This window comes from Salmo salar, chromosome ssa15 (assembly GCF_905237065.1).
Source record: "Salmo salar chromosome ssa15, Ssal_v3.1, whole genome shotgun sequence".
NCBI lineage: Eukaryota > Metazoa > Chordata > Actinopteri > Salmoniformes > Salmonidae > Salmo > Salmo salar.
In genome coordinates this window covers 99,018,441-99,044,112 of record NC_059456.1, presented here as the reverse complement: position 1 = coordinate 99,044,112, position 25,672 = coordinate 99,018,441, and the positions used below count along the sequence as shown (strand labels likewise).

The following is a 25,672-nucleotide window of genomic DNA, read 5'->3' as shown; positions in this document are numbered from 1 at the left end:
CTTTAAAACATGAAGGTCAGTCAATACGGAACATGTTGAAAGTTTCTTCAAGTGCAGTCGCGAAAACCATAGAGCGCTATGATGAAGCTGGCTCTCATGAGGACCGACACAGGAAAGGAAGATCCGGAGTTAACTCTGCTGCAGAGGATAAGTTCATTACAGTTACCAGCCTCAGAAATTGCAGCCCAAATAAATGCTTCAGAGTTCAAGTAACAGAAATCGCAACATCAACTGGTCAGAGGAGACTACGTGAATCAGGCCTCATGGCCGAATTGCTGCAAAGAAACCACTACTAAAGGACACCAATAAGAAGAAGAGACTTGCTTGGGCCAAGAAACACAAGCAATGGACATTAGAATTCAAGGTACACTTAACCAGTATGGCTACCACAGCATTCTACAGCAATACACTTAGTGGAACTATCATTTGTTTTTCAACAGGACAATGACCCAATACACCTCCAGGCTGTGTAAGGGCTATTTGACCAAGAAGGAGAGTGATGAAGTGCTGCATCAGATGACCTGGCCTCCACAATCACCTGAACCCAATTGAGATGGTTTGAGATGAGTTGGACCGCAGAGTGAAGGAAATGCAGCCAACAAGGCTGTTGGAATAGCATTCCAGGTGAAGCTGGTTGAAAGAATGGCAAGAGTTTGCAAAGCTGTCAAGGCAAAGGGTGGCTACTTTGAAGAATCTAAAATAGATTTACATTTGGTTAACACTTTTTTTGGTTACTACATGATTCCATATGTGTTATTGCATAGATTTGATGTTATTTCATATATTTGATTATTCTACAATTGAGAAAATAGTAAAAATAAAGAAAAACCCATGAATGAGTAGGTGTGTTAACTTTTGACTGGTACTGTAAGTTTTAAAGGATGTGCATATGACCACAAACATTTCTATAGCAATCATGTAAGGCATTAATAGTAAGGCATACTTAATGAAGGATTTAAAGAGTTTAAGTCATGTCTTCCAGCATAAGAGGCTGAGATTGAAGCTAATCCAGGCTGTATTCTCTTCTCCTGGAGCCAAACAACCCCAGACTGCCCCCTGGAGGACAGCTTGTTACATGTTTTTGAATGTTGAGCTTTAATTAACCAAGCCTGTACTTTGAGGGATTTGGGAACATTTTCTGATGTATACATGCATGTCATCCGCAAAACTGTGGAAGAGGACCCCGAGTCATCTGACTACATGGTCGAGTGTACGTATGGAGAGGATAAACATGGTGGGGGAGGGGGACACCACAGGTGACTGAGTGGACCTGCACTCTTCTACAATACTTATTCTGACCTTTAATGTGAGATAGGAGTGGAAGCCGTTCAGGATAGTTCCTGAAATATTGTCTTTTCACACTTCTGTGATCCATACAGTCTATAGTGAAGTTGTATCGGTTTGTTGATGTCCTTGTCTGCTTCTATGAGCGTGATCTTGATGTTCTTGTAGTGTAAAATTATCCATTTAACCATGTTTGTAGATGTTTTTAATTTCTGGGGCACCTTCCCCAAGCGAACACTGCATCCTGCACCAGTATCCAGTAATCTGTGTCTCAAGATATTATCAAGTCCCAATAGGAGTTCCATAGTCTGGGCTGACATAGATGTTGTGGTCCTGAAGTTATCAAAACATTTGACTTTCCCCTGGGCTGAGCAGAGGGTTCTCACCTCCCGAAGCTGTTTCCTAGCAAGGTGAAGCTCATTTATACTCATCACATGGTCCTTTTCATTTTAGACCAGTCTGTTGTCTGTAGGCAGAAGCTGATATGTGACCACCCTTCCGAAGCATCTTACCAGTGGCGCCCATATGAAAAGCTATCTATTCGGTGATCCAAGTGGGGACAGTTCAGGCTGAGGAGTACGTTTCAAACATCCCCATGTGATACAAAGATACAGTGGTCCTCTGTCAACAGGTATTTAGAAGTCATATTGTTCTTACTGGAGGTTGGGTTTCAAAGTGTTTTCATTTCTTTACACTACAATAGAATGTGGTGTAGAATCCTGTTTTTATATCAACCAGATTCTACAATATCACATTTAACATGTAGTGTTAAGATACACTATAGATGGTTGGACCAGCCAGCCAGTAGACCACAGATTACAGAATGTGGAGTTCCTGACTGTGATGGGGGCTTGAATCTGGGGAGAGAAGTCATTTGTAATTTATCAGTAATTAATTTAAATTCTGGACAATGTTTTGTAGTACAATAGCTTGTCCTATACTCTTGTATCATATCATTGATGACTTGATAAAGTTATATACCATATACAATTCTTTTAACTCATAAAAACTATACTGTACACATATTTAGAAAACCTTGAAGGTGTGCCTTACCGTTTCAAGTTCCCCCAGACAGCATTGGTATTTCCCGATCTGGGGATTCCTATCAAATGGAATCAGTAATTAGTGAAACACATTGGGCCAGTTTCCCGGACAGATATTACACTCAGTCCTGGACTAAGAAGCGCATTCAATGGAGATTTTCCATTTAAAGTGCTTTACATTCCAAAACAAGGCATTATCTCTGTCTGGGAAACTGGCCCAAACGTAGAAGTGAAAAGTAGTACAATGTGATTAAATATATTCATAGATTTCCAAACATACCTGTGTAGGTATTTGAGAACCTATTAAAAAAGACAAGATGTTCAACATAAAAGCATACCAAACGGAAACAAACAATAATACAAATGAGAAGTAGAACATGTAGAATTCAGAGTAAACTGAATATCACAGGCAATGAAAACAATGAATGGTAAAAATACAGTCATCTTACCTAAGTTTTGTCTTGTTCTCACCCTTTTTCTCATAAATAAACAAACACCAGCTATGGTGCCTATCAGGAAAAAACATATGAGAACACCAGCTATGATTCCAGCTGTGGGAAGTGAAGCAACTCCACATTCTGAATCCGACCAAGGAGTTCCTGGTTCAATTTCCAAGAATTCACATCTGTTAAAGACATAAATCGAGGTATGTTTTTTAAAGTTTCTATTTGAGCATATTAATGTATTTATCTTCAGGGGAATAAGCATTTGAACTAACTAATAATGTCCACACTTACTCTGTATGTGGTTGACAAGATGTTAATGATCCATCTGAATAAGTTTTACCAGGGCAGTCAGCACACACACTATCTGTAGATGTTGTTCCTGCACAAATACATGATGAAATATTAATGAAAAATTAATTTGTCACCCCATTTATTTAATTTCAATAACTAATGATTATTCACACTGAAGTTACCAACTTGACTAAATTGAATTATGACAACACAATTAGCATTATGAGTGAGACGGAAGACCTGTGTGACTGATGTATTGACCAGGTTTACAGCTGCTGTGTCTCTGGGCTGCTCTACAACCATCCTTAGTTGGGTCTAGACAGTAGAACCCCTCCAGTGTCCCACAGACAGTGTCTGATGAAGGTCTACATGGCTGCTTTACCTTCAAACCCAAACCTATAGAGAAAACATGGCCTGTATTATCTGATGCAGATACAACTGACATATCCTCATAGCATAACAACATAGACTAACATATCAGTGTTTGTGTCTGGGTTTCAGTACAGACACACAGGACCACTCTTACCTGGATCACAGTTGGTACACACTTTGCATTTTATGAGACCAAAGAATGTAGAATCAACACAGGGCACACAGCTGGTGCTGGTGAATTCAGTACAATGCTTATATACACGATTTCCTGGGGGAGAAAATCACAACGTCATGTTTTTCTGTTAGTGTTGGTGATGTATTAACGTCTGGTGATTCATATGATGTAAAGAGAGGGTCCTTACCTGGTGAACACATGGGACAACATTCCTCCCCTATTCTGTACTCGGCTCTACCACATGCAATACAGGACCCAATGCTTACAAGCACCAATATAATAGGTATCTGGAAGTAGAGGAAAAAAATACACTAATCACTAAAATTGAAACTGATGTGTATTTTTTAAACTTACACAACTAGTTATAATTTTCCTAACTAAAATAATCACTATTCAAATATAATGTAATTATGTAGAACTATTTTTAAACTGGCTTTTGTAAATGTGGTGTCGTATTGTGAATTGAGCATACTGTTTGGTGCCATGAATTTCTGTTGCGTGAAAAGAGCCTCGTACAAACCATCCTGATTTCACGATCTTACATTCTGTTTCACAGCGTACAAGTATAAGTAAAAAGATGCAAAGCCACATAATGTGCAAATCAGAAATGTTTCACTCACAGTCCATATCAAGGTTTCAAACTGTGCCATGGTTCCTCATTCCTCACCAACTCACTGGAAGACCCACACACTGGATTTGTGAAGTTCTTAGGAATTTTGAAGTATTGAGATGAACTGACCTGTAGACTAAATGTATTTTAGTACATGCACTGTATAGTAAGAATAGCTCAATTATATTATGCTTAAATATTGCACAAACTGCGCAGTTAATAAATATAATACAGTAATGTTGGCTGGCCACCCCTGAGTTATCAGTCACCACCATCAATGTGAATAAAACTGAACCATAACCTTTCAAATTTGTAAATGGTGATATCTTGCTGAATTAAATCACAGAAAAAAGTTGAAGCTAGTTTGAGAAGTATGAAACAGAAATTGGCAAATTATTAGAGAATGCTGCCATCTTGTGGTGAAGTAGCCTTGTACATGGAGCAATGTCCATTCTCCCAAAGACAGCACAATATGAAGACAGACTAAAACTGCATCACCAATAGAAATCTTCGATCACAATTGTAGGTGATGTCATGGCAAGTTTGGCTTGCTAAACTCATGAGTAGAAACACGTCATCGGGTGTAACGGTCTCTCGAGCCGAACTGCTCATGTGCAAGCCGTCAATGCAAAGGCACTCCTTCAATTTAAAGTTGTTTTAGACAAATGAAAATGTGTGAATTTTTCACTTTCAAGAGGTTGGAGTAATAACATGTTCACCTACTTAAGACATTGCCTCCAATCTAGGGTGTGCCTTTAGATTGAGAAATTCCTCCTTAGCTGTACATTTTCAAACCCCGGCCTGGGGCTTAATTTATAAACCGTGCATATGTACAAAATGGACCCTAAAACTTGAGTGTGACAGTTTTCAAGCAGAAGTTGGCATTTATAAAAACCGAACTTGACATGAAAATAAGCCCAACTTCCTGCAAACTTTAGACCACGCCTACACAAAGTTTCTAGTTGTTGAAGTATAGCATTGAAAACAGTATCGCATTAAACTAGTATTTTGTGCAAATGGGGGATATGGACAGGCTTATTCATAACAATAAACAGGTTAATAACAAGATGCAATCATTTGCCATTAGTGAGAAGAGAATCTATTTTTTTAATCTTTGCATTTTAAAATAATTACAAATAGGCATCTATTTCCTAGGCAATTATTTATAAATGTTGTGTTTTGCATGGATTGCTGTCTTGCTTTACATTGCATCTCAGTTGCTTGAGGATCTGTTCTCGCTCTCCACCCCTTTCATCTGCACTGATGGGTCAATACTTGACTGTTAAAAATCAATATGGTTGCTGACATCATCATTAGGTAGATTGTGTTTGCTTTTCATGTATTGTGTGTGTGTGTGTGTGTGTGTGTGTGTGTGTATATATATATATATATATATATATATATATACACTGCTCAAAAAAATTAAGGGAACACTTAAACAACACAATGTAGCTCCAAGTCAATCACACTTCTGTGAAATCAAACTGTCCACTTAGGAAGCAACACTGATTGACAAATTTCACATGCTGTTGTGCAAATGGAATAGACAACAGGTGGAAATTATAGGCAATTAGCAAGACACCCCCAATAAAGGAGTGGTTCTGCAGGTGGTGACCACAGACCACTTCTCAGTTCCTATGCTTCCTGGCTGATGTTTTGGTCACTTTTGAATGCTGGCGGTGCTTTCACTCTAGTGGTGTCTGTCAGCGTAGTGTCCAGAGCATGGAGGCGCTACCAGGAGACAGGCCAGTACATCAGGAGACGTGGAGGAGGCAGTAGGAGGGCAACAACCCGCTACCTCCGCCTTTGTGCAAGGAGGAGCAGGAGGAGCACTGCCAGAGCCCTGCAAAATGACCTCCAGCAGGCCACAAATGTGCATGTGTCTGCTCAAACGGTCAGAAACAGACTCCATGAGGGTGGTATGAGGGCCCGACGTCCACAGGTGGGGGTTGTGCTTACAGCCCAACACCGTGCAGGACGTTTGGCATTTGCCAGAGAACACCAAGATTGGCAAATTCGCCACTGGCGCCATGTGCTCTTCACAGATGAAAGCAGGTTCACACTGAGCACATGTGACAGACGTGACAGAGTCTGGAGACGCCGTGGAGAACGTTCTGCTGCCTGCAACATCCTCCAGCATGACCGGTTTGGCGGTGGGTCAGTCATGGTGTGGGGTGGCATTTCTTTGGGGGGCCGCACAGCCCTCCATGTGCTCGCCAGAGGTAGCCTGACTGCCATTAGGTACCGAGATGAGATCCTCAGACCCCTTGTGAGACCATATGCTGGTGCAGTTGGCCCTGGGTTCCTCCTAATGCAAGACAATGCTAGACCTCATGTGGCTGGAGTGTGTCAGCAGTTCCTGCAAGAGGAAGGCATTGATGCTATAGACTGGCCCGCCCGTTCCCCAGACCTGAATCCAATTGAGCACATCTGGGACATCATGTCTCGCTCCATCCACCAACGCCACGTTGCACCACAGACTGTCCAGGAGTTGGCGGACGCTTTAGTCCAGGTCTGGGAGGAGATCCCTCAGGAGACCATCCGCCACCTCATCAGGAGCATGCCCAGGCGTTGTAGGGAGGTCATACAGGCACGTGGAGGCCACACACACTACTGAGCCTCATTTTGACTTGTTTTAAGGACATTATATCAAAGTTGGATCAGCCTGTAGTGTGGTTTTCCACTTTAATTTTGAGTGTGACTCCAAATCCAGGCCTCCATGGGTTGATAAATTGGATTTCCATTGATTATTTTTGTGTGATTTTGTTGTCAGCACATTCAACTATGTAAAGAAAAAAGTATTTAATAAGATTATTTCATTCATTCAGATCTAGGATGTGTTATTTTAGTGTGCCCTTTATTTTTTGAGCAGTGTATATATGTTTAGTGTAATTGATGTTCATGCAGGGCTCATCTGCAAAAGATACCATGGACCCCCTGCTTAAATAAAGGTTAAACACATTTCCATGATCATTGCGTAATAAATTCCTCATCTTTTCTGTGATATTTTAATACTCACGAAGTAGCATAGACCTGCAACAAGGAAGCCATTCATCCAATGCCTGCATGTCTATATGGTGTAGTTCCACGGGATCCTGAATAATACAGTGTTGCTGGCCTTTAACTCCGCCCATTACATTCACCACAAATAAACTCACTGAATATGGAATATGTTATGTTTGTTCCTTATATAATGACAAACCGGGGCGTAGGTTTAACTACTTTTAATGAACATATACTCCAGCTAGAAAACCATATGTTTAGCCATGCAAGGCATTATTCAACCCTCTGCCCCCGCATAGCCTGCTGGGTAACGTAGTCTAAATGTTAACACATAACACAGAATACATATTGGCTTTTAGAGAAAAAAACTATTCTATGTGCCGCAGTAAAAGTATGCATGTTTTGGGGTCTATTTTTTACATACACACAGTTTATAAATGAGGCCCCAGGTCTGTTTCGCAAGCATTCTACCCCCACAGCGGGACAAAGAACAAAGTAGCCCAGCAGTCTGTCTGGGCTGCTGACTGGCACTCATGTGATGTTGTGTTCCTTATATTCGTTTGTCCGTTTTTTAAGTAACACGCATTAATGAATAATGACAAGGCCATAGCGTTTCATATTTCAAGAACAGTGAAAATTCGAGTGAGTTTAGCAGCGCACTTTTAAAATCAGAAGGGAGTTACGGGAGTCACCAGAGGCAGAACAGAATATCGAAAACAAAAAGAGAGAACAGCGGAGCATAGGCCTGCCTATTCGATGTAGTAACATTACACATTCATTCATCAATATGAAAAGATATGATTCTTAAAGTTAGGCTACAGCGCGGAACATGTAAAGTAGACTATTTCTACGTAAATATGTCATATTTATCTTACCGCAGCCTTGATCGCAGTAGTGTAGGCCCTGGACTAATTTTACTTTCACTTTACGATCAGCGTAACACGAAAAAAGTTCTAAATAAAAGTTCAACATAATAACAAACGCGTAAATAACCTTTTTAATTCATGACATGAAAAAAATAATTGTGCTATTTTTTTCATATTTAAGTGACATTTGCAACATATGGGTTTTAAAACATGTTCCAAGGTCAAATAAATGCCCCCAGTGCAAATCACTGTATGTGAAATAGAATAGTTTGCTTTTAAAGCCAATTGTAAGTGCCGAAGTAAAAATGATTCTAGGGAATACTCAGTAGGGTCTGTAGAATGTATATTTAAGTGATAATGCCCGAGAAGCCGGTGTTTGGAGGATATTGGCACGTGTGTTGCATTGCAGTGCCTTAAAACATGCTGACCGGACAAGTCGCGTACGTGAGCATTGCAAAATAAATGTACACATACATGCTATTCAATCATTGCACCCACACTGCTCGCGACCATCTGTAACTCCCGAGTGGTGCAGCGGTCTAAGGCACTGCATCTCAGTGCTAGAGGCATCACTGCTGACCATGGTTCAATTCCAGGCTGTATCACTACCGGCCAATCGCGCGGCGCACAATTGGCCCAGCGTCGTTAGGGTTTTGCCGGGGTAGGCCTTCATTGTAAATAATGATTTGTTCTTAATGGACTTGCTTGGTTAAATAAAATATAACTTGGTTCTATTTGTGACGCTCAACACGCTGCAAGTCCAGCCTCTCCCATCTCATTGGTGTTTAGGAGCATATACCCACGTGGGTGATTGAAAGATGAACTGAGGTCCACACTCCAGTCGGCTGTGGTAATGCACCGTAAAGTTAGTTGCCAACCGCCATATCAAGTCAGAAGAAGCCTGAAGGAAAGAGAGATTACTAGAAACTAACCCGGTTTACCGTTTATCTGTGGATTCAATGTTGGAGTAGAGGACCTGCATTTCAGGTAAAATAACAACTCAATGTTTATATCCCAGGACAAATTAGCTAGCAACAGCTAGCTAAATTGCCACAAATGTTTAATGCTTTCCGACCTGTCTCCAAATTAATATAATTGGTTCAGAGATTGTTCTGATATTTCAACCTGCTGTCCTGATCTCTGGTGTGGGGGGACAAAATCAACCTGCGTGTTCTGATCTCTGGTGTGGGGGGGACAAAATCAACCTGCTGTCCTGATCTCTGGTGTGGGGGGGACAAAATCAACCTGCGTGTTCTGATCTCTGGTGTCCTGATGGTGGGGGGGGACAAAATCAACCTGCGTGTTCTGATCTCTGGTGTGGGGGGACAAAATCAACCTGCTGTTCTGATCTCTGGTGTGGGGGGACGAAATCAACCTGCTGTCCTGATCTCTGGTGTGGGGGGGGACAAAATCAACCTGCGTGTTCTGATCTCTGGTGTGGGGGGGACAAAATCAACCTGCGTGTTCTGATCTCTGGTGTGGGGGGGACAAAATCAACCTGCTGTTCTGATCTCTGGTGTGGGGGGGACAAAATCAACCTGCGTGTTCTGATCTCTGGTGTGGGGGGACAAAATCAACCTGCGTGTTTTGATCTCTGGTGTGGGGGGGACAAAATCAACCTGCTGTCCTGATCTCTGGTGTGGGGGGGGACAAAATCAACCTGCGTGTTCTGATCTCTGGTGTGGGGGGGACAAAATCAACCTGCGTGTTTTGATCTCTGGTGTGGGGGGACAAAATCAACCTGCTGTCCTGATCTCTGGTGTGGGGGGACAAAATCAACCTGTGTGTTTTGATCTCTGGTGTGGGGGGGACAAAATCAACCTGTGTGTTCTGATCTCTGGTGTGGGGGGACAAAATCAACCTGCGTGTTTTGATCTCTGGTGTGGGGGGACAAAATCAACCTGTGTGTTTTGATCTCTGGTGTGGGGGGGACAAAATCAACCTGCTGTCCTGATCTCTGGTGTGGGGGGACAAAATCAACCTGTGTGTTTTGATCTCTGGTGTGGGGGGGACAAAATCAACCTGTGTGTTCTGATCTCTGGTGTGGGTGGACAAAATCAACCTGCGTGTTCTGATCTCTGGTGTGGGGGGACAAAATCAACCTGCTGTCCTGATCTCTGGTGTGGGTGGACAAAATCAACCTGTGTGTCCTGATCTCTGGTGTGGGGGGACAAAATCAACATGCGGGCGATGGTGCACTCAGATGCGCGCGTGCGGTCTGGTCAGCATTTTTAGACGCTGCGCCACTTCGAGGCCCTTGTCTGTTTAAGTTACCAACAAGCAAACATTAATTAATAATGACAAGGCCATAGTTTTTCATATTTCAATAACAGTGAAAATTGGAGTGAGTTTAGCAGACTTAATAAACATCAGAAGGCAGCTGAGTCACTAGAGGCAGAACAGACATTGTAAACTAAAGGGAAAGAACATCTTAGCTTGTCGTAAAATTACAAATAGTCATTCATCAAGATTAAAATATGTCCTTGTTTGTTACTTATTTCTACATACACAAATAATGCATCTTTTACCCTGCCTTGGTTCGCATTTTGACTAGGTTGAGGCAAGGCTACTGATTAATCACTATACAGTTTAAAGGGATAATCTACCCCCAGAAATAAAAAACATAACTCCTGTTTATTTGGTGAATGCCTATGTTCTATCAGTGGGTAAAATACAACATTTCCCCATGATGTAACTTCCAAGTTGTGAAAATCAGGAAATCGTGTGAGAACACTTCATAGCTACATAATTATTGTCACTGGAGATATGGGATCACATTTCATAAAACAATGACCTACACTCCAGGCCGCCAAATCAGCCAATAGATGGCCTTCCTCATCTGGAACACATCCATCCGTTTATATCGTCATGACGAAGTTTAGCTTTCGTTTAAATGTGCTCAATCTAAACAGTGTAATAAATTATTAACCTCCAATTCTCCTTCAAGTACCATGTAGCAATGCGCTGAGTCTTTCGGATAACCGAAAACGCGTCAAGCTAATTTTAGATTTAAACAACCATTACACCATGCCCAAACCAGACGCGCGAGTGCATCCGCCATCGTGCGCAAATTGATTTTGTCCCCTCACTCCAAACGCGATCATGACACGAAATATCAAAACAAACTCTCAACCAATTATATTAATTTGGGGACAGGTCGAAAAGCATTAAACATTTATGGCAATTTAGCTAGCTTATTTGTCCTGGGATATAAACATTGAGTTGTTATTTTACCTGAAATGCACAAGGTCCTCTACTCCAACAATTAATCCACACATAAAACGGTCAACCGGATTGTTTCTAGTCATCTCTCCTTCCTTCAGGGTTATTTTTCGTCTTTGGACTTTACATGGCGATGACCCCGGAGCAGCTAGAGAGGGACATCAGAACAAGTCTAACTTCACCAGTACCACCATGGCTGAGGACACAAGGGGTAAGGTACCATGGTACATGACCCTACTACATGAGAAGGTTCATCATTTTATACAGATTGGTGTGGCCCAGTCTGAAAACCTACATGTAGACACTTTAAATGGCCCCTAGTAGATGTAGAAGGATCTGATGGTTGTTAGCACTATGGTTGGCTCAGTGGGGTGGGCATCATCTATCCCTCTATCTCTGACACTAACTACAGTATAAAAGTGATCTAACTATAACAGTGTCATCTATCCCTCTCTCTGAACCTAACTACAGTGTAAAAGTGATCTAACTATAACAGTGTCATCTATCCCTCTCTCTGAACCTAACTACAGTATAAAACTAATAAAAGTGTCATTATCTTTTAAAGTATAAAAGCGATCTAACTATAACAGTGTCATCTATCCCTCTATCTCTGACCCTAACTACAGTATAAAAGTGATCTAACTATAACAGTGTCATCTATCCCTCTATCTCTGACCCTAACTACAGTATAAAAGCGATCTAACTATAACAGTGTCATCTATCCCTCTATCTCTGACCCTAACTACAGTATAAAAGTGATCTAACTATAACAGTGTCATCTATCCCTCTATCTCTGACCCTAACTACAGTATAAAAGCGATCTAACTATAACAGTGTCATCTATCCCTCTATCTCTGACCCTAACTACAGTATAAAAGTGATCTAACTATAACAGTGTCATCTATCCCTCTCTCTGAACCTAACTACAGTGTAAAAGTGATCTAACTATAACAGTGTCATCTATCCCTCTATCTCTGAACCTAACTACAGTGTAAAAGTGATCTAACTATAACAGTGTCATCTATCCCTCTGCCTTTGAACAATGAAGCTTGACTAACATTGAAACTAAAACGAAATGAAAAAGAAACAATAGAAAGTAAAAACGTGAAACTTCAGGTTAGAATACTGTTAAAACTATAACTGATACCAGAACCAACAGAGCACAACACACATATATAAGTAAATATAAAACCTGTCAAACTAAAATAAAACTAATGAAACAAAGTGAAAATGAGGAGCTGAAGTAACCTTGGTCACCTCACATACTTTTCTGTGTTTCTTTGTATTAAAGGTAATTCATCTGTCAGACGAGGTCAGGAATCGGAGGGAGGTGGAGAAGGAGGTGCAGGAGAAGAGCCAGCATACAGCCAGGATAGAAGAGAAGATCCACAGGCTGAGAGAGGCCAGCTCTGGGTAGGGTCCTGAACATGGAGGGTTCCTAGCCCTGTTGGACAGAGAAGCAACTCAATCTGAGACAGACACCAAGCCAAACAGCATGAGGTTAACCCTTAGTTAACTTGGACAGAGTTAGGAATGAATCATGTGATAGCCTTTATATCAATTTCAAATGTTAAATGTAAAGTTATCTTTTGAAACATAACCTAAAATGAATGTTATTTGGTGGCCATATCTGTGTCTTGGAACATGGCCACAAACACAGTTCTTCAGAAATAGAGAATGCTGTGGACAGTGACAGTGGACAGTGAGGAGGAAGACACCAGTATCACTTACTGAACAGATGACAGAACCAACAAACCATTGATGCAGGAGTTAGAGGCCAGGAAGAATCATGTGATCTCCTCTGGTGTGTATGAACTTTGCACGTATATAAACATGTACTGTATCAAACATATTTAGAACTTAAACTGTGGGTGGATGAGCTCTTAATCCCAAATCAATCCCTATACCTTAACACTTACCCCTATGTACTCTGAGAACTGAACGGTTTGGATAGGTGTGAACAAACCTGTGAACTACAGCAGACACTTATATTATACTAATCAATACTGTATTTGTACTCTGCAGGTACAGTGAGTTCCTTGTGTAGAACTCTGTCCATAAAGGAAGGAGAGCTGATCACTGCTAAAGGCCAGCAGGATGAGTTGGGACGGCAGATGAGGACAGGTTAGTCTAGCTATAGGTCATGTCCAGGAAGATAGTGAAGGACAGGTTGGCCCAGCTACAGGCCATGTCCAGGAAGATAGTGAAGGACAGGTTGTCCCAGCTAAAGGTATTGTCTAGGAAGGTGTGAACATGCTTTGAGTGTGTAGATTTGTAGATTAGGCTACATAGCCATCTATGTGAATCAGACCTGGGTGAAATATGTACTACAGGTGCTCATGATTTAGCTTAACCGGCAGGCAGTTTGCACTTTTGGGACTATTCAGCTCTTTCCGTTGTGCCTAGATCGAGCACACCTAAAGTCCTTTTCAAATACACTGCGAATGTGACTTTTCTAAGAACTGCCTTTACTTTCAGTTCTCCTGTTTACGTGAAGGTATGAGGAACTCGTGATAATACTGGAGGAGAATGGAAAAATGTAATCTTTTCAGCCTTATTAACACATTGTAAATATATACTTTTACTGTTGGATATTTGGTTCACATTTAAGATGACTTCTATTAGAAGTGTATGTATCTACCAAATGTGTAAGTGGTTGGAAACATGCCATGTCTCAAGAAGTCACACTTGTTGAACAAATATAGCCTAGCTATGCCTTGTGTTAACCACCACGGAAGTGTTCATAACCCCAGGTTCAAGAGTGAAAAGCATCTGCGTTGTTGTTTGTGAGACCAAAGCTCTTTACAATAAAATATATACTGTATGAGCATCATCTATTAAAAACGTATGGATATAAAAGGAAGATTCAAACTGCGATAATGTTTTAAATTTCTCATTGGCGCAATCGCAGTCAATTAATAGGACTAACACATTACATTGCGTAACAAGTTGGGATTGAAATGGATTTAATTCTGATTTTTTTTGTCACAGTTTTACACAAAATACTCTTATGTACCCTGTGATTCTACTACAGGATGTAGTCCAGGTGCAAGAGGGAGTGACCCAGATGAAACAGGAAGTAGCTGAGGTCAAAGGTTAGACTAGCAGCTCAGCCGAGCATTGAAGGTGAAGAGAGAAGCCCAGAGGAGCCGGGGGAGAGAGGCCCAGGTCTGCCAGGAGACCATTGACACACTGAACCTGCAGAGCAACAGCCTAGTGGCCCTGGAGTAGATAAAGACCAGGGTATCTGACCTCTCTCCTCATTCATAGTAATCTGGAGTACAGACCAGGATATGACTGACCTCTCTCCACATCCGTAGTCAACTGGAATACAGACCAGGGTATAATTACAATGGCGCCGGAGGAGATGGCTGCAGTTTTACGGCCTACTAACCAATTTTGCGTGTGTGTTTTCACATTATTTGTAACTTATTTTCTACATAATGTTTCTGCCACCATCTCTTATGACCAAAAATAGCTTCTGGATATCAGGACACCGATTGCTCACCTCGAACTGGACAAAGATTTTTAATTTAACGAGTCGGACGCAAAGGATTTATTCCAGACACCCGACAAGGCCCAAATCCCCGTCATTCACATGAAGAGATGGATATATCGGGACGTAGGTCGGGGTGCCTTGTAAGGATCCAACGGAGAGTGTGTAATCTGCCTTTACCATCAGTCCAATTAGCCAACGTACAACCATTAGATAACAAAATAGACGAGCTGCGATCACGAATATCCTACCAACGGGACATTAAAAACTGTAATATATTATGTTTCACTGAGCTGTGTGGCTGAACGACGACATGGATAACATACAGCTGGCTGGGTTTCCGTGCATCGGCAAGATAGAACAGCTGCCTCCGGTAAGACAATAGGTGGGGGTCTGTGTATATTTGTAAACAGCTGGTGCACGAAATCTAATATTAAGGAAGTCTCAAGGTTTTGCTCACCTGAGGTAGAGTATCTCACGATAAGCTGTAGACCACACTATTTACTAAGAGAGTTCTAATCTATATTTTTCGTGGGCTGTCTATTTACCATCACAAACTGATGCTGCCGCTAAGACCGCACTCAATGAGCTGTATAAGGCCGTAAGCAAACAGGAAAAAGCTCATCCAGAGGCAGCGTCCTACTGGCCGGGGACTTTAAACGCAGGGAAACTTAAATCCATTTTACCTAATTTCTACCAGCATGTTTAAATGTGCAACCAGAGGAAAAAAATACTCGACCACCTTTACTCCACACACGGAGATGCATACCAAGTTCTACCTCGCCCTCCATTTGGCAAATCTGACCATAATTCTATGGGATTCTGGGTTTCTTCTGATGGCATTGATGAGTACATCACATCAGTCACTGGCTTCCTCAATAAGTGCATCGATGACGTTGTCCCCACAGTGACCGTACGTACATACCCCAACCAGAAGCCATGGATTACAGGCAACATCCGCACTGAGCTAAAGGGTAGAGCTGCCGCTTTCCAAGGAGCGGGACTCTAACCCGGACGCTTATAAGAAATCCCGCTAAGCCCTCCGACGAACCATCAAACAGGCAAACCGTCAATACACGACTAATATTAAATCGTACTATACCGGCTCTGACGCTCGACGGATGTGGCAGGACATGCAAAATGTTAGACTACAAAGAGAAGCACAGCCACAAGCTGCCCAGTGGCACAAGCCGACCAGACGAGCTAAATTAATTCTATGCTCGCTTCGAGGCTAGCAACACTGAAGCATGTATGATAGCATCAGCTGTTCCGGACGACTGTGTGATCACGCTCTCCGTAGCCAATGTGAGTAAGACCTTTTAAACAGGTCAACATTCACAAGGCCGCAGGACCAGACGGATTACCAAGACGTGTACTCCGAGCATGCGCTGACCAACTGGCAAGTGTCTTCACTGACATTTTCAACCTGTCCCTGACTGAGTCTAATACCAACATGTTTCATGCAGACCACCATAGTCGAATGATTGGATGACCCTTGGATACAGCAGCCAGTAACTGAGGTAAAGACAGTTTCAGGTTGGATATTCGACGGATGGATATTCGCCTGTAGTTTTCCTTACATACACCAACAGCAGTTAGGGACTGTCAACATAGTGACAAATACCATTTTTGAATTTCAACAGCTCTTTAACCATTACTCCTAACACTTTCAAAACTGGTTATAGCTAACCCGATGGCATAGACACACATTGCACACCCTTTAGTTTGTCAATTTTCATCTCAAATGGTTTTACATGCATATTTCAAAATGCAAAATTTCAATAGCTCCTTGGTCATGTTACCTAGTGACTTCAAACAAGGTTCAGAATGTCCACTGACTACCCTTGACTAGGGCCAAGTACGAGAGTCATGCTATTAATTGTCCAAAGCAGGGACGGAGAGTGAGCTAGGCTGCAGTGGGTTTGCTGGTCAATACATATACTGAACATGTAACCACAGTAATGGTGGCCAGTAAATCAATGAATAAAATGTAATATTGACAAATTAAACAAATTGTAGATTTTCCAACATGTCAAACATGTCTTTTCCAACATGTCAGACACTTTACTTCAAATAAGTACGAAACATTTCAGAGTTAACTTTCTCTTTATCCCTGGTTGATGTACATTTCAGAGCCTCTTCAGTGTGGATGGGGAATAGCATACATTTTAAACAACAAAGACTGCACTTCCAGTTTGTGTTCTTTACTCTGTTGAACTCTTGTCTTCATTTCTAGGCACAGCAGATGGAACCAGCGTTGGCATGCAAAACATTCAATCAAAACAAAGCCAAGCGTAACACGTTATAAATAATATCAAATATCAATGCAGTATGACGAATGAGCCATCCATTGTGTTATATCATAAATTGTCTTACATGCCGTCACTGTTGTCAAAAGATTATAAACATGTTAAATAAAGTTACTAACCCAGTCAGTCTTTGGGCCACATCCAGGTTCTTTATCAGTGGCACACATGAAGCAGTTGGCTTTGTTGAACTCTGAAATCATAGGCATGAACTGAACATATGGCTGTCTGACAACTACATAAAAATAAAGAATTTACATTTACTTTGAATTAAATGTCATTACATACCAGACATTTTTAGCATATCCTCAGCCATTTCTTTTCGCAGTTGCTCCATGTGTTTTTGAAAGTTCCATATCAATTTGGGAGGGGATGTTGGGGAAGTTCTGTGCAACTTCCTTGGCCATCTACACCAAGAAATAAAATAGTTTAACCTAATTGTCACATAACAGCTTAATTATTTAAAATATAACTATCAAACCTGCATTACAAAAACCCCGCAGCTGAAGGTGTCCTGCTGCATGGTGTGAATTATTTCCCCTCCTTTCCACTTTATGTCCGCCCAGTCGTCTTTTCCATGGCAGGATCTTCTCATTTTGAAGTATTCTCTTTATGTAAAAAAATATGGAATTATGATTAGTTATAGGCAAATGAATACACGAGCCAAATTTGTATGCTGTTTTCCTTATCACTATAATCTAGTAGTAATTTATTAGTAGAGGTAATTTCCTTCATGACCCATTCTACACAGCCTAAATTATAGGCACTGAACCATTTACAGGACAATAATAAAAGTAGCATATAGGATCCAACCCTATCACAGAGTGAATAAATGTAGAGTGTTTGTAGACTTTAAGAAAAACATTAAGTGACAGTTTCATCAGTACGTGCTTAAAGAAAGTCATATCAGAAAGATGACAGTGCCCACCAAATCTATGACAATAGAGAATGAATTGTAAGCACCAAAGTGTGTTTGTCAAAATAATATCTGAAAATGTCAGTTGTTGAACATAATACCGTAATTTCCGGACTATTAAGCGCACTTGAACATAAGCCGCATCCACTGAATTAAAAAAATATATATTATTTTGAACATAAATAAGCCGCACATGTCTATAAGCCGCATGTGCCTACCGGTACATTGAAACAAATTAACTTTACACAGGCTTTAACGAAACACGGCTTGTAACAAAAAATAAAAAATTAGCAGTAAGCTTTAGTTGTCTTTTTGCACTGAGTCAATTCCTCACGCTGCTGTTTCCAACGTCTTATCATCGACTCATTAAGACCAAGCTCCCGTGCAGCAGCTCTATTTCCTTTTCCAACAGCCAGATCAATCGCCTTCAACTTGAAAGCTACATCATATGCATTTCTCCGTGTCTTTGCCATGATGAGGGTGACAAAATGACTACCGTAATCAGAATGATGGGAAGTTTGAGCGCGCTCGATTTAAATCTAAACAGTAAACAAAAAAGTTGTTTGACCTTAACCCGTTCGGCAATTTCATTGGTCTAATGAAAGCTTCATGCCGCCAAAAAACTGAGCACGTCACAGAATGTGTTTTTAAAAAAAAAAAATGAAAGCGGGAAAGATCCATATATTAGCCGCGTCATTGTTTAAGCCGCGAGGTTGAAAGCCAGGGAAAAAAGTTGCGGCTTATAGTCCGGTACTTCTATTTGCAATATCAATTTATGATATATGCAGTAGAGGAATATTCCATGTACCAACACTACATGTAGGACAGACATAAGACATTCCAACATACAGTATTTTTAAACATTTTTATTTCACCTTTATTCAACCAGGTAAGCCAGTTGAGAACAAGTTCTCATTTACAACTGCGACCTGGCCAAGATAAAGCAAAGCAGTGTGACACAGAGTTACACATGGAATAAATAAACGTAGTCAATAACACAATACAAAAGTCTATATACAGTGTGTGCAAATGAAGTAAGATTAGGGAGGTAAGGCAGTAAATAGGCCGTAGTGGGGAAATAATTACAATTTCGCAAATAAACACTGGAGTGAGATGTGCAGAAGTTGAATGTGCAAGTAGAGATCCTGTGGTGCAAAGGAGTAAAAAAAAAAAGAAAAATATAAATAACCATATGGGGATGAGGTAGTTGGATGGGCTATTTACAGATGGGCTATGTACAGGTGCAATGATCTGTAAGCTGCTTTGATAGCTGATGCTTAAAGATAGTGAGGGAGATATGAGTCTCCAGCTTCAGTGATTTTTGCAATTCGTTCCAGTCATTGGCAGCAGAGAACTGGAAGGAAAGGCAGCCAGAGGAGGAATTGGCTTTGGGGGTGACCAGTGAAATATACCTGCTGGAGCGTGTGCTACGGGTGGGTGCTGCTATGGTGACCAGTGAGCTGAGATAAGGCGGGGCTTTACCTAGCAAGGACTTATAGATGACCTGGAGCCAGTGGGTTTGGCGACGAATATGAAACGAGGGCCAGCCAACGAGAGCATACAGGTCGCAGTGGTGGGTAGTATATGGGGCTTTGGTGATGAAACGGATGGCACTGTGATATCCAACTGGCTGAGTAGAGTGTTGGAGGCTATTTTGTAAATGACATCGCTGAAGTTAAGGATCGGTAGGATAGTCAGTTTTACGAGGGTATGTTTGGCAGCATGAGTGAAGGATGCTTTGTTGCGAAATAAGAAGCCGATTCTAGATTTAATTTTGGATTGGAGATGCTTAATATGAGTCTGGAAGGAGAGCTTACAGTCTAACCAGACACCTAGGTATTTGTAGTTGTCCACATATTCTAAGTCAGAACCGTCCAGAGTAGTGATGCTAGGCGGGCGGGCAGATGCGGGCAGCGATCGGTTGAAGAGCATGCATTTAGTTTTACTTGCGTTTAAGAGCAGTTGGAGGCCACGGAAGGAGAGTTGTATGGCATTGAAGCTCGTCTGGAGGTTAGTTAACAGTGTCCAAAGGGCCAGAAGTATACAGAATGGTGTCGTCTGCGTAGAGGTGGATCAGAGAATCACCAGCCGCAAGAGCAACATCATTGATGTATACAGAGAAAAGAGTCGGCCTGAGAATTGAACCCTGTGGCACCCCCATAGAGACTGGCAGAGGTCTGGAGAACAGGCCCTCCCATTTGACACAATGAACTCTGTCAGAGGAGTAGTTGGTGAACCAGGCGAGGCAGTCATTTGAGAAACCAAGGCTGCTGAGTCTGCCGATAAGAATGTGGTGATTGACAGACTCGAAAGCCTTGGCCAAGTCGATGGATACGGCTGCACAGTATTGTCTTTTGTCGATGGCGATTATGATATCGTTTAGGACCTTGAGCGTGGCTGAGGTGCACCCGTGACCAGCTCGGAAACCAGATTGCATAGCGGAGAAGGTACGGTGGGATTCTAAATGGTCGGTGATCTGTTTGTTAACTTGGCTTTCAAAGACCTTAGAAAGGCAGGGTAGGATAGATATAGGTCTGTAACAGTTTGGGTTTAGAGTGTCTCCCCCTTTGAAGAGGGGGGATGACTGCGGCAGCTTTCCCATCTTTGGGGATCTCAGACGATACGAAAGAGATTGAACAGGCTAGTAATAGGGGTTGCAACAAGTGCAGTGGATAATTTTATAAAGAGAGGGTCCAGATTGTCTAGCCCGGCTGATTTGTCGGGATCCAGATTTTGCAGCTCTTTCAGAACATCAGCTATCTGGATTTGTGTGAAGGAGAAATGGGGGAGGCTTGGGCAAGTTGCTGTGGGGGGTGCAGAGCTGTTGACCAGGTTAGGGGTAGCCAGGTGAAAAGCAAGGCCAGCCGTAGAAAAATGCTTATTGAAATTCGATAATCGTCGATTTATCAGTGGTGACAGTGTTTCCTAGCCTCAGTGCAGTGGGCAGCTGGGAGGAGGTGCTCTTATTCTCCATGGACTTTACAGTGTCCCAGAACTTTTTGGAGTTTGTGCTGCAGGATGCAAATTTCTGTTTGAAAAAGCTAGCCTTTGCTTTCCTAACTTCCCTGAAAAGTTGCATATCGCGGGGGCTATTCGATGCTAAAGTAGAACGCCACAGGATGTTTTTGTGCTGGTCAAGGGCAGTCAGGTCTGTAGAGAACCAAGGGCTATATCTGTTCCTGGTTCTACATTTTCTGAATGGGGCATGCTTATTTAAGATGGTGAGGAAAGCACTTTTAAAGAATAACCAGGCATCCTCTACTGACGGAATGAGGTCAATATCTTTCCAGGATACCCGGGCCAGGTCGATTAGAAAGGCCTGCTCGCTGAAGTGTTTTAGGGAGCGTTTGACTGATGAAGGGTGGTCGTTTGACCGCGGACCCATTATGGATGCAGGCAATGAGGCAGTAATCGCTGCGATCCTGGTTGAAGACAGCAGAGGTGTATTTAGAGGACAGGTTGGTCAGGATAATATCTATGAGGGTGCCCGAGTTTACGGATTTGGGGTTGTACCTGGTAGGTTCCATGATAATTTGGGTGAGATTGAGGGCATCTAATTTAGATTGTAGGACGGCCGGGGTGTTAAGCATATCCCAGTTTAGGTCACCTAACAGTACACACTGAAGATAGATGGGGGGCAATTAATTCACATATGGTGTCCAGGGCGCAGCTGGGGGTTGAGGGGGGTCTGTAACAAGCGGCAACAGTGAGACATTTCTGGAAAGGTGGATATTTAAAAGTAGAAGCTCAAACTGTTTGGGCACAGACCTGGATAGCATGACAGAACTCTGCAGGCTGTCTCTGCAGTAGATTGCAACTCCACCCCCTTTGGCAGTTCTATCTTGGCGGAAAATGTTATAGTTAGCGATGGAGATTTCAGGGTTTTTGGTGGTTTTCCTAAGCCAGGATTCAGACACGGCTAAGACATCCGGGTTGGCAGAGTGTGCAAAACAAACTTAGGGAGTAGGCTTCTAATGTTAACATGCATGAAACCAAGGCTTTTACGGTTACAGAAGTCAACAAATGAGAGCACCTGGGGAGTGGGTGTGGAGCTAGGCACTGCAGGACCTGGATTAACCTCTACATCACCAGAGGAGAAGTAGGATAAGGGTACGGCTAAATGCTATACGAACTGTACTGGTACAGTGATCGGTAAGCTGCTCTGAAAGCTATTTTGAAGGCGAACCGCAGATGACACAATTATTGCTCATGCTAATGCTGTTCATGACACACATGGACTTTCCAGGGGGTGTATTAATTATGGAAAACGTTTACCATTTAAGAAACAAACCAAGAGTTTCTATCGGACAAATTCAGTTAGGTCCCTCCCCCATTTCGTTTGCTTATGTGTAAGAAATGTTTTGGAACAGATTCAGCTTAATGAATATGCCCCAGCTGGCCTGTAAAACAAAACCCTCATGCAACTAACATTTTACACAAATTATGTCATCTAAAATAAAAAAATAACCTCTACAGACTTATTTTAGCAAATTAGTCTACACCTAATTTGCATATAAAACATACCTTGTATAATGGGGTGCTTTTCCCCAAAATAAAATCCACATCAGTACTAAAAAGCTGGTTCACCATCATTTGAATCACCCATTTTTGAAAAGTGAACAGGGACTTTACAAAATGACATCCTGAAGATGGTGTGTGAGACACCTGGTAGACTAAAGACAGCCTTAATGAGTGGAGCCAAGACTCAACATGTGCACACACTACTGTTAAAGACTAACTGGAGCCCTCGAAACTACCAGGAAAACCAAGCTGATCTAATACAGTACTAGAGCTCATTATATTACCCACAGTGGAGTGCTGACTGGGCACAATGGTGCTAAATCAGCATTTGAACAACTATGTTCAAGTACATTTTTTTAAATCAATTATGTCTGGAAAATAAATTGGATTTGCAAGTCAAAAACTTGGACTCTTTATAAAACTTCTGACCGAATTCACATTTAATTTGTTGTTTGACAACTGAATGTTGATCTGATATTCCAGAGTTAACCAGGTGAACTTACTACTGTCACTTCTTTTGACAGACCGATCTGACACGCAGTGGTATATATATTACTTAACAAAAAAATACTTTAATGTACCATTTACTCCACACATATCCCCTGTCACCCAAAATTACTCATTACATTTTGAATGCTTGGCAGGACAGAAAATTGTCAAATTCACACACTTATCAACAGAACCTCCCTGGTTGTCCCTACTGCCTTTGATCTGGCAGACTCACTAAACACAAACGTTTCATTTGTAAATTATGTCTGAGTGTTGGAGTGTGCCCCTGGCTATCAGAAAAATGGAAAAAACATGAAAATTGTGCTGTCTTGTTGGCTTAATATAAGAAATGTTTTATTCATACTGTTACTTTTGATACTTAAATATACTGCTCAAAAAAATAAAAGGGAACACTTAAACAACACAATGTAACTCCAAGTCAATCACACTTCTGTGAAATCAAACTGTCCACTTAGGAAGCAACACTGATTGACAATAAATTTGACATTCTGTTGTGCAAATGGAATAGACAACAGGTGGAAAGTATAGGCAATAAGCAAGACACCCCCCAATAAAGGAGTGGTTCTGCAGGTGGAGACCAGACCACTTCTCAGTTCCTATGCTTCCTGGCTGATGTTTTAGTCACTTTTGAATGCTGGCGGTGCTTTCACTCTAGTGGTAGCATGAGACGGAGTCTACAACCCACACAAGTGGCTCAGGTAGTGCAGCTCATCCAGGATGGCACATCAATGCGAGCTGTGGCAAGAAGGTTTGCTGTGTCTGTCAGCGTAGTGTCCAGAGCATGGAGGCGCTACCAGGAGACAGGCCAGTACATCAGGAGACGTGGAGGAGGCCAACAACCCAGCAGCAGGACCGCTACCTCCACCTTTGTGCAAGGAGGAGCAGGAGGAACACTGCCAGAGCCCTGCAAAATGACCTCCAGCAGGCCACAAATGTGCATGTGTCTGCTCAAACGGTCAGAAACAGACTCCATGAGGGTGGTATGAGGGCCCGACGTCAACAGGTGGGGGTTGTGCTTACAGCCCAACACCGTGCAGGACGTTTGGCATTTGCCAGAGAACACCAAGATTGGCAAATTCACCACTGGCGCCCTGTGCTCTTCACAGATGAAAGCAGGTTCACACTGAGCACATGTGACAGACGTGACAGAGTCTGGAGACGCCGTGGAGAACGTTCTGCTGCCTGCAACATCCTCCAGCATGACCGGTTTGGCGGTGGGTCAGTCATGGTGTGGGGTGGCATTTCTTTGGGGGGCCGCACAGCCCTCCATGTGCTCGCCAGAGGTAGCCTGACTGCCATTAGGTACCGAGATGAGATCCTCAGACCCCTTGTGAGACCATATGCTGGTGCGGTTGGCCCTGGGTTCCTCCTAATGCAAAACAATGCTAGACCTCATGTGGCTGGAGTGTGTCAGCAGTTCCTGCAAGAGGAAGGCATTGATGCTATGGACTGGCCCGCCCGTTCCCCAGACCTGAATCCAATTGAGCACATCTGGGACATCATGTCTCGCTCCATCCACCAACGCCACGTTGCACCACAGACTGTCCAGGAGTTGGCAGATGCTTTAGTCCAGGTCTGGGAGGAAATCCCTCAGGAGACCATCCGCCACATTACATTACATTTAAGTCATTTAGCAGACGCTCTTATCCAGAGCGACTTACAAATTGGTGCATTCACCTTATGATATCCAGTGGAACAACCACTTTACAATAGTGCATCTAAATATTTTAAGGGGGGGGGTTAGAAGGATTACTTTATCCTATCCTAGGTATTCCTTAAAGAGGTGGGGTTTCAGGTGTCTCCGGAAGGTGGTGATTGACTCCGCTGTCCTGGCGTCGTGAGGGAGCTTGTTCCACCATTGGGGTGCCAGAGCAGCGAACAGTTTTGACTGGGCTGAGCGGGAACTGTGCTTCCTCAGAGGTAGGGAGGCGAGCAGGCCAGAGGTGGATGAACGCAGTGCCCTTGTTTGGGTGTAGGGCCTGATCAGAGCCTGAAGGTATGGAGGTGCCGTTCCCTTCATAGCTCCGTAGGCAATCACCATGGTCTTGTAGCGGATGCGAGCTTCAACTGGAAGCCAGTGGAGAGAGCGGAGGAGCGGGGTGACGTGAGAGAACTTGGGAAGGTTGAACACCAGACGGGCTGCGGCGTTCTGGATGAGTTGTAGGGGTTTAATGGCACAGGCAGGGAGCCCAGCCAACAGCGAGTTGCAGTAATCCAGACGGGAGATGACAAGTGCCTGGATTAGGACCTGCGCCGCTTCCTGTGTGAGGCAGGGTCGTACTCTGCGAATGTTGTAGAGCATGAACCTACAGGATCGGGTCACCGCCTTGATGTTAGTGGAGAATGACAGGGTGTTGTCCAGGATCACGCCAAGGTTCTTAGCACTCTGGGAGGAGGACACAAGGGAGTTGTCAACCGTGATGGCGAGATCATGGAACGGGCAGTCCTTCCCCGGGAGGAAGAGCAGCTCCGTCTTGCCGAGGTTCAGCTTGAGCTGGTGATCCATCATCCACACTGATATGTCTGACAGACATGCAGAGATGCGATTCGCCGCCTGGTTATCAGAAGGGGGAAAGGAGAAGATTAATTGTGTGTCGTCTGCATAGCAATG

The 25,672-nt window shown here is 42.7% G+C and overlaps 1 protein-coding gene and 1 long non-coding RNA gene across 8 annotated transcripts in view; one reads left to right on the top strand and one right to left on the bottom strand.

Annotated features, from left to right (window-relative positions):
* The window catches only part of LOC106572746 (uncharacterized), an 89,540-nt gene extending 72,297 nt beyond the window's left edge, over positions 1 to 17,243 (top strand). The window contains exons 1-7 of one of the 5 annotated variants that reach the window (XR_006759329.1): positions 8,859 to 9,077; positions 11,414 to 11,523; positions 12,604 to 12,725; positions 12,973 to 13,116; positions 13,338 to 13,542; positions 14,347 to 15,181; positions 17,045 to 17,243. This is a non-coding gene — a long non-coding RNA (uncharacterized lncRNA). Of the gene's footprint in view, positions 1 to 8,858; positions 9,078 to 11,300; positions 11,562 to 12,603; positions 12,813 to 12,972; positions 13,117 to 13,337; positions 13,543 to 14,346; positions 15,182 to 17,044 lie in introns of those variants that run through there. The other 4 variants (XR_006759327.1, XR_006759331.1, XR_006759330.1 and 1 more) reach the window with 4 other exon arrangements.
* On the bottom strand, positions 859 to 5,516 carry LOC106572808 (tumor necrosis factor receptor superfamily member 14). Of its 3 annotated transcripts, none has more exons than XM_045696409.1 (8): positions 4,232 to 5,516; positions 3,799 to 3,898; positions 3,591 to 3,704; positions 3,305 to 3,454; positions 3,065 to 3,152; positions 2,777 to 2,952; positions 2,608 to 2,627; positions 859 to 2,386 (listed from the first exon to the last, which is right to left on the bottom strand). In XM_045696409.1, the coding sequence occupies exons 1-8, from the start codon at positions 4,259 to 4,261 to the stop codon at positions 2,342 to 2,344; spliced, it is 723 nt and encodes a 240-aa protein (XP_045552365.1). In that variant the 5' UTR covers positions 4,262 to 5,516; the 3' UTR covers positions 859 to 2,341. The 3 variants fall into 3 exon arrangements, with proteins under 3 accessions (XP_045552365.1, XP_045552364.1, XP_045552366.1); XM_045696408.1 differs by having other exon boundaries at positions 3,305 to 3,460; positions 4,232 to 5,508; XM_045696410.1 differs by lacking the exon at positions 2,608 to 2,627 and having other exon boundaries at positions 3,305 to 3,460; positions 4,232 to 5,505.
* Positions 17,244 to 25,672: the final 8,429 nt, after the last annotated feature.

Excerpts from the sequence above, each read along its gene's own strand:
- LOC106572808 (XM_045696408.1), bottom strand. The coding sequence starts at position 4,261 with ATGGCACAGTTTGAAACCTTGATATGGACT. Across the intron at positions 3,461-3,590 it reads GTGTACCAACTGTGATCCAG|GTTTGGGTTTGAAGGTAAAG; the intron begins GTAAGAGTGGTC and ends TTTTCTCTATAG. Across the intron at positions 2,387-2,607 it reads GTTCTCAAATACCTACACAG|GAATCCCCAGATCGGGAAAT; the intron begins GTATGTTTGGAA and ends TCCATTTGATAG.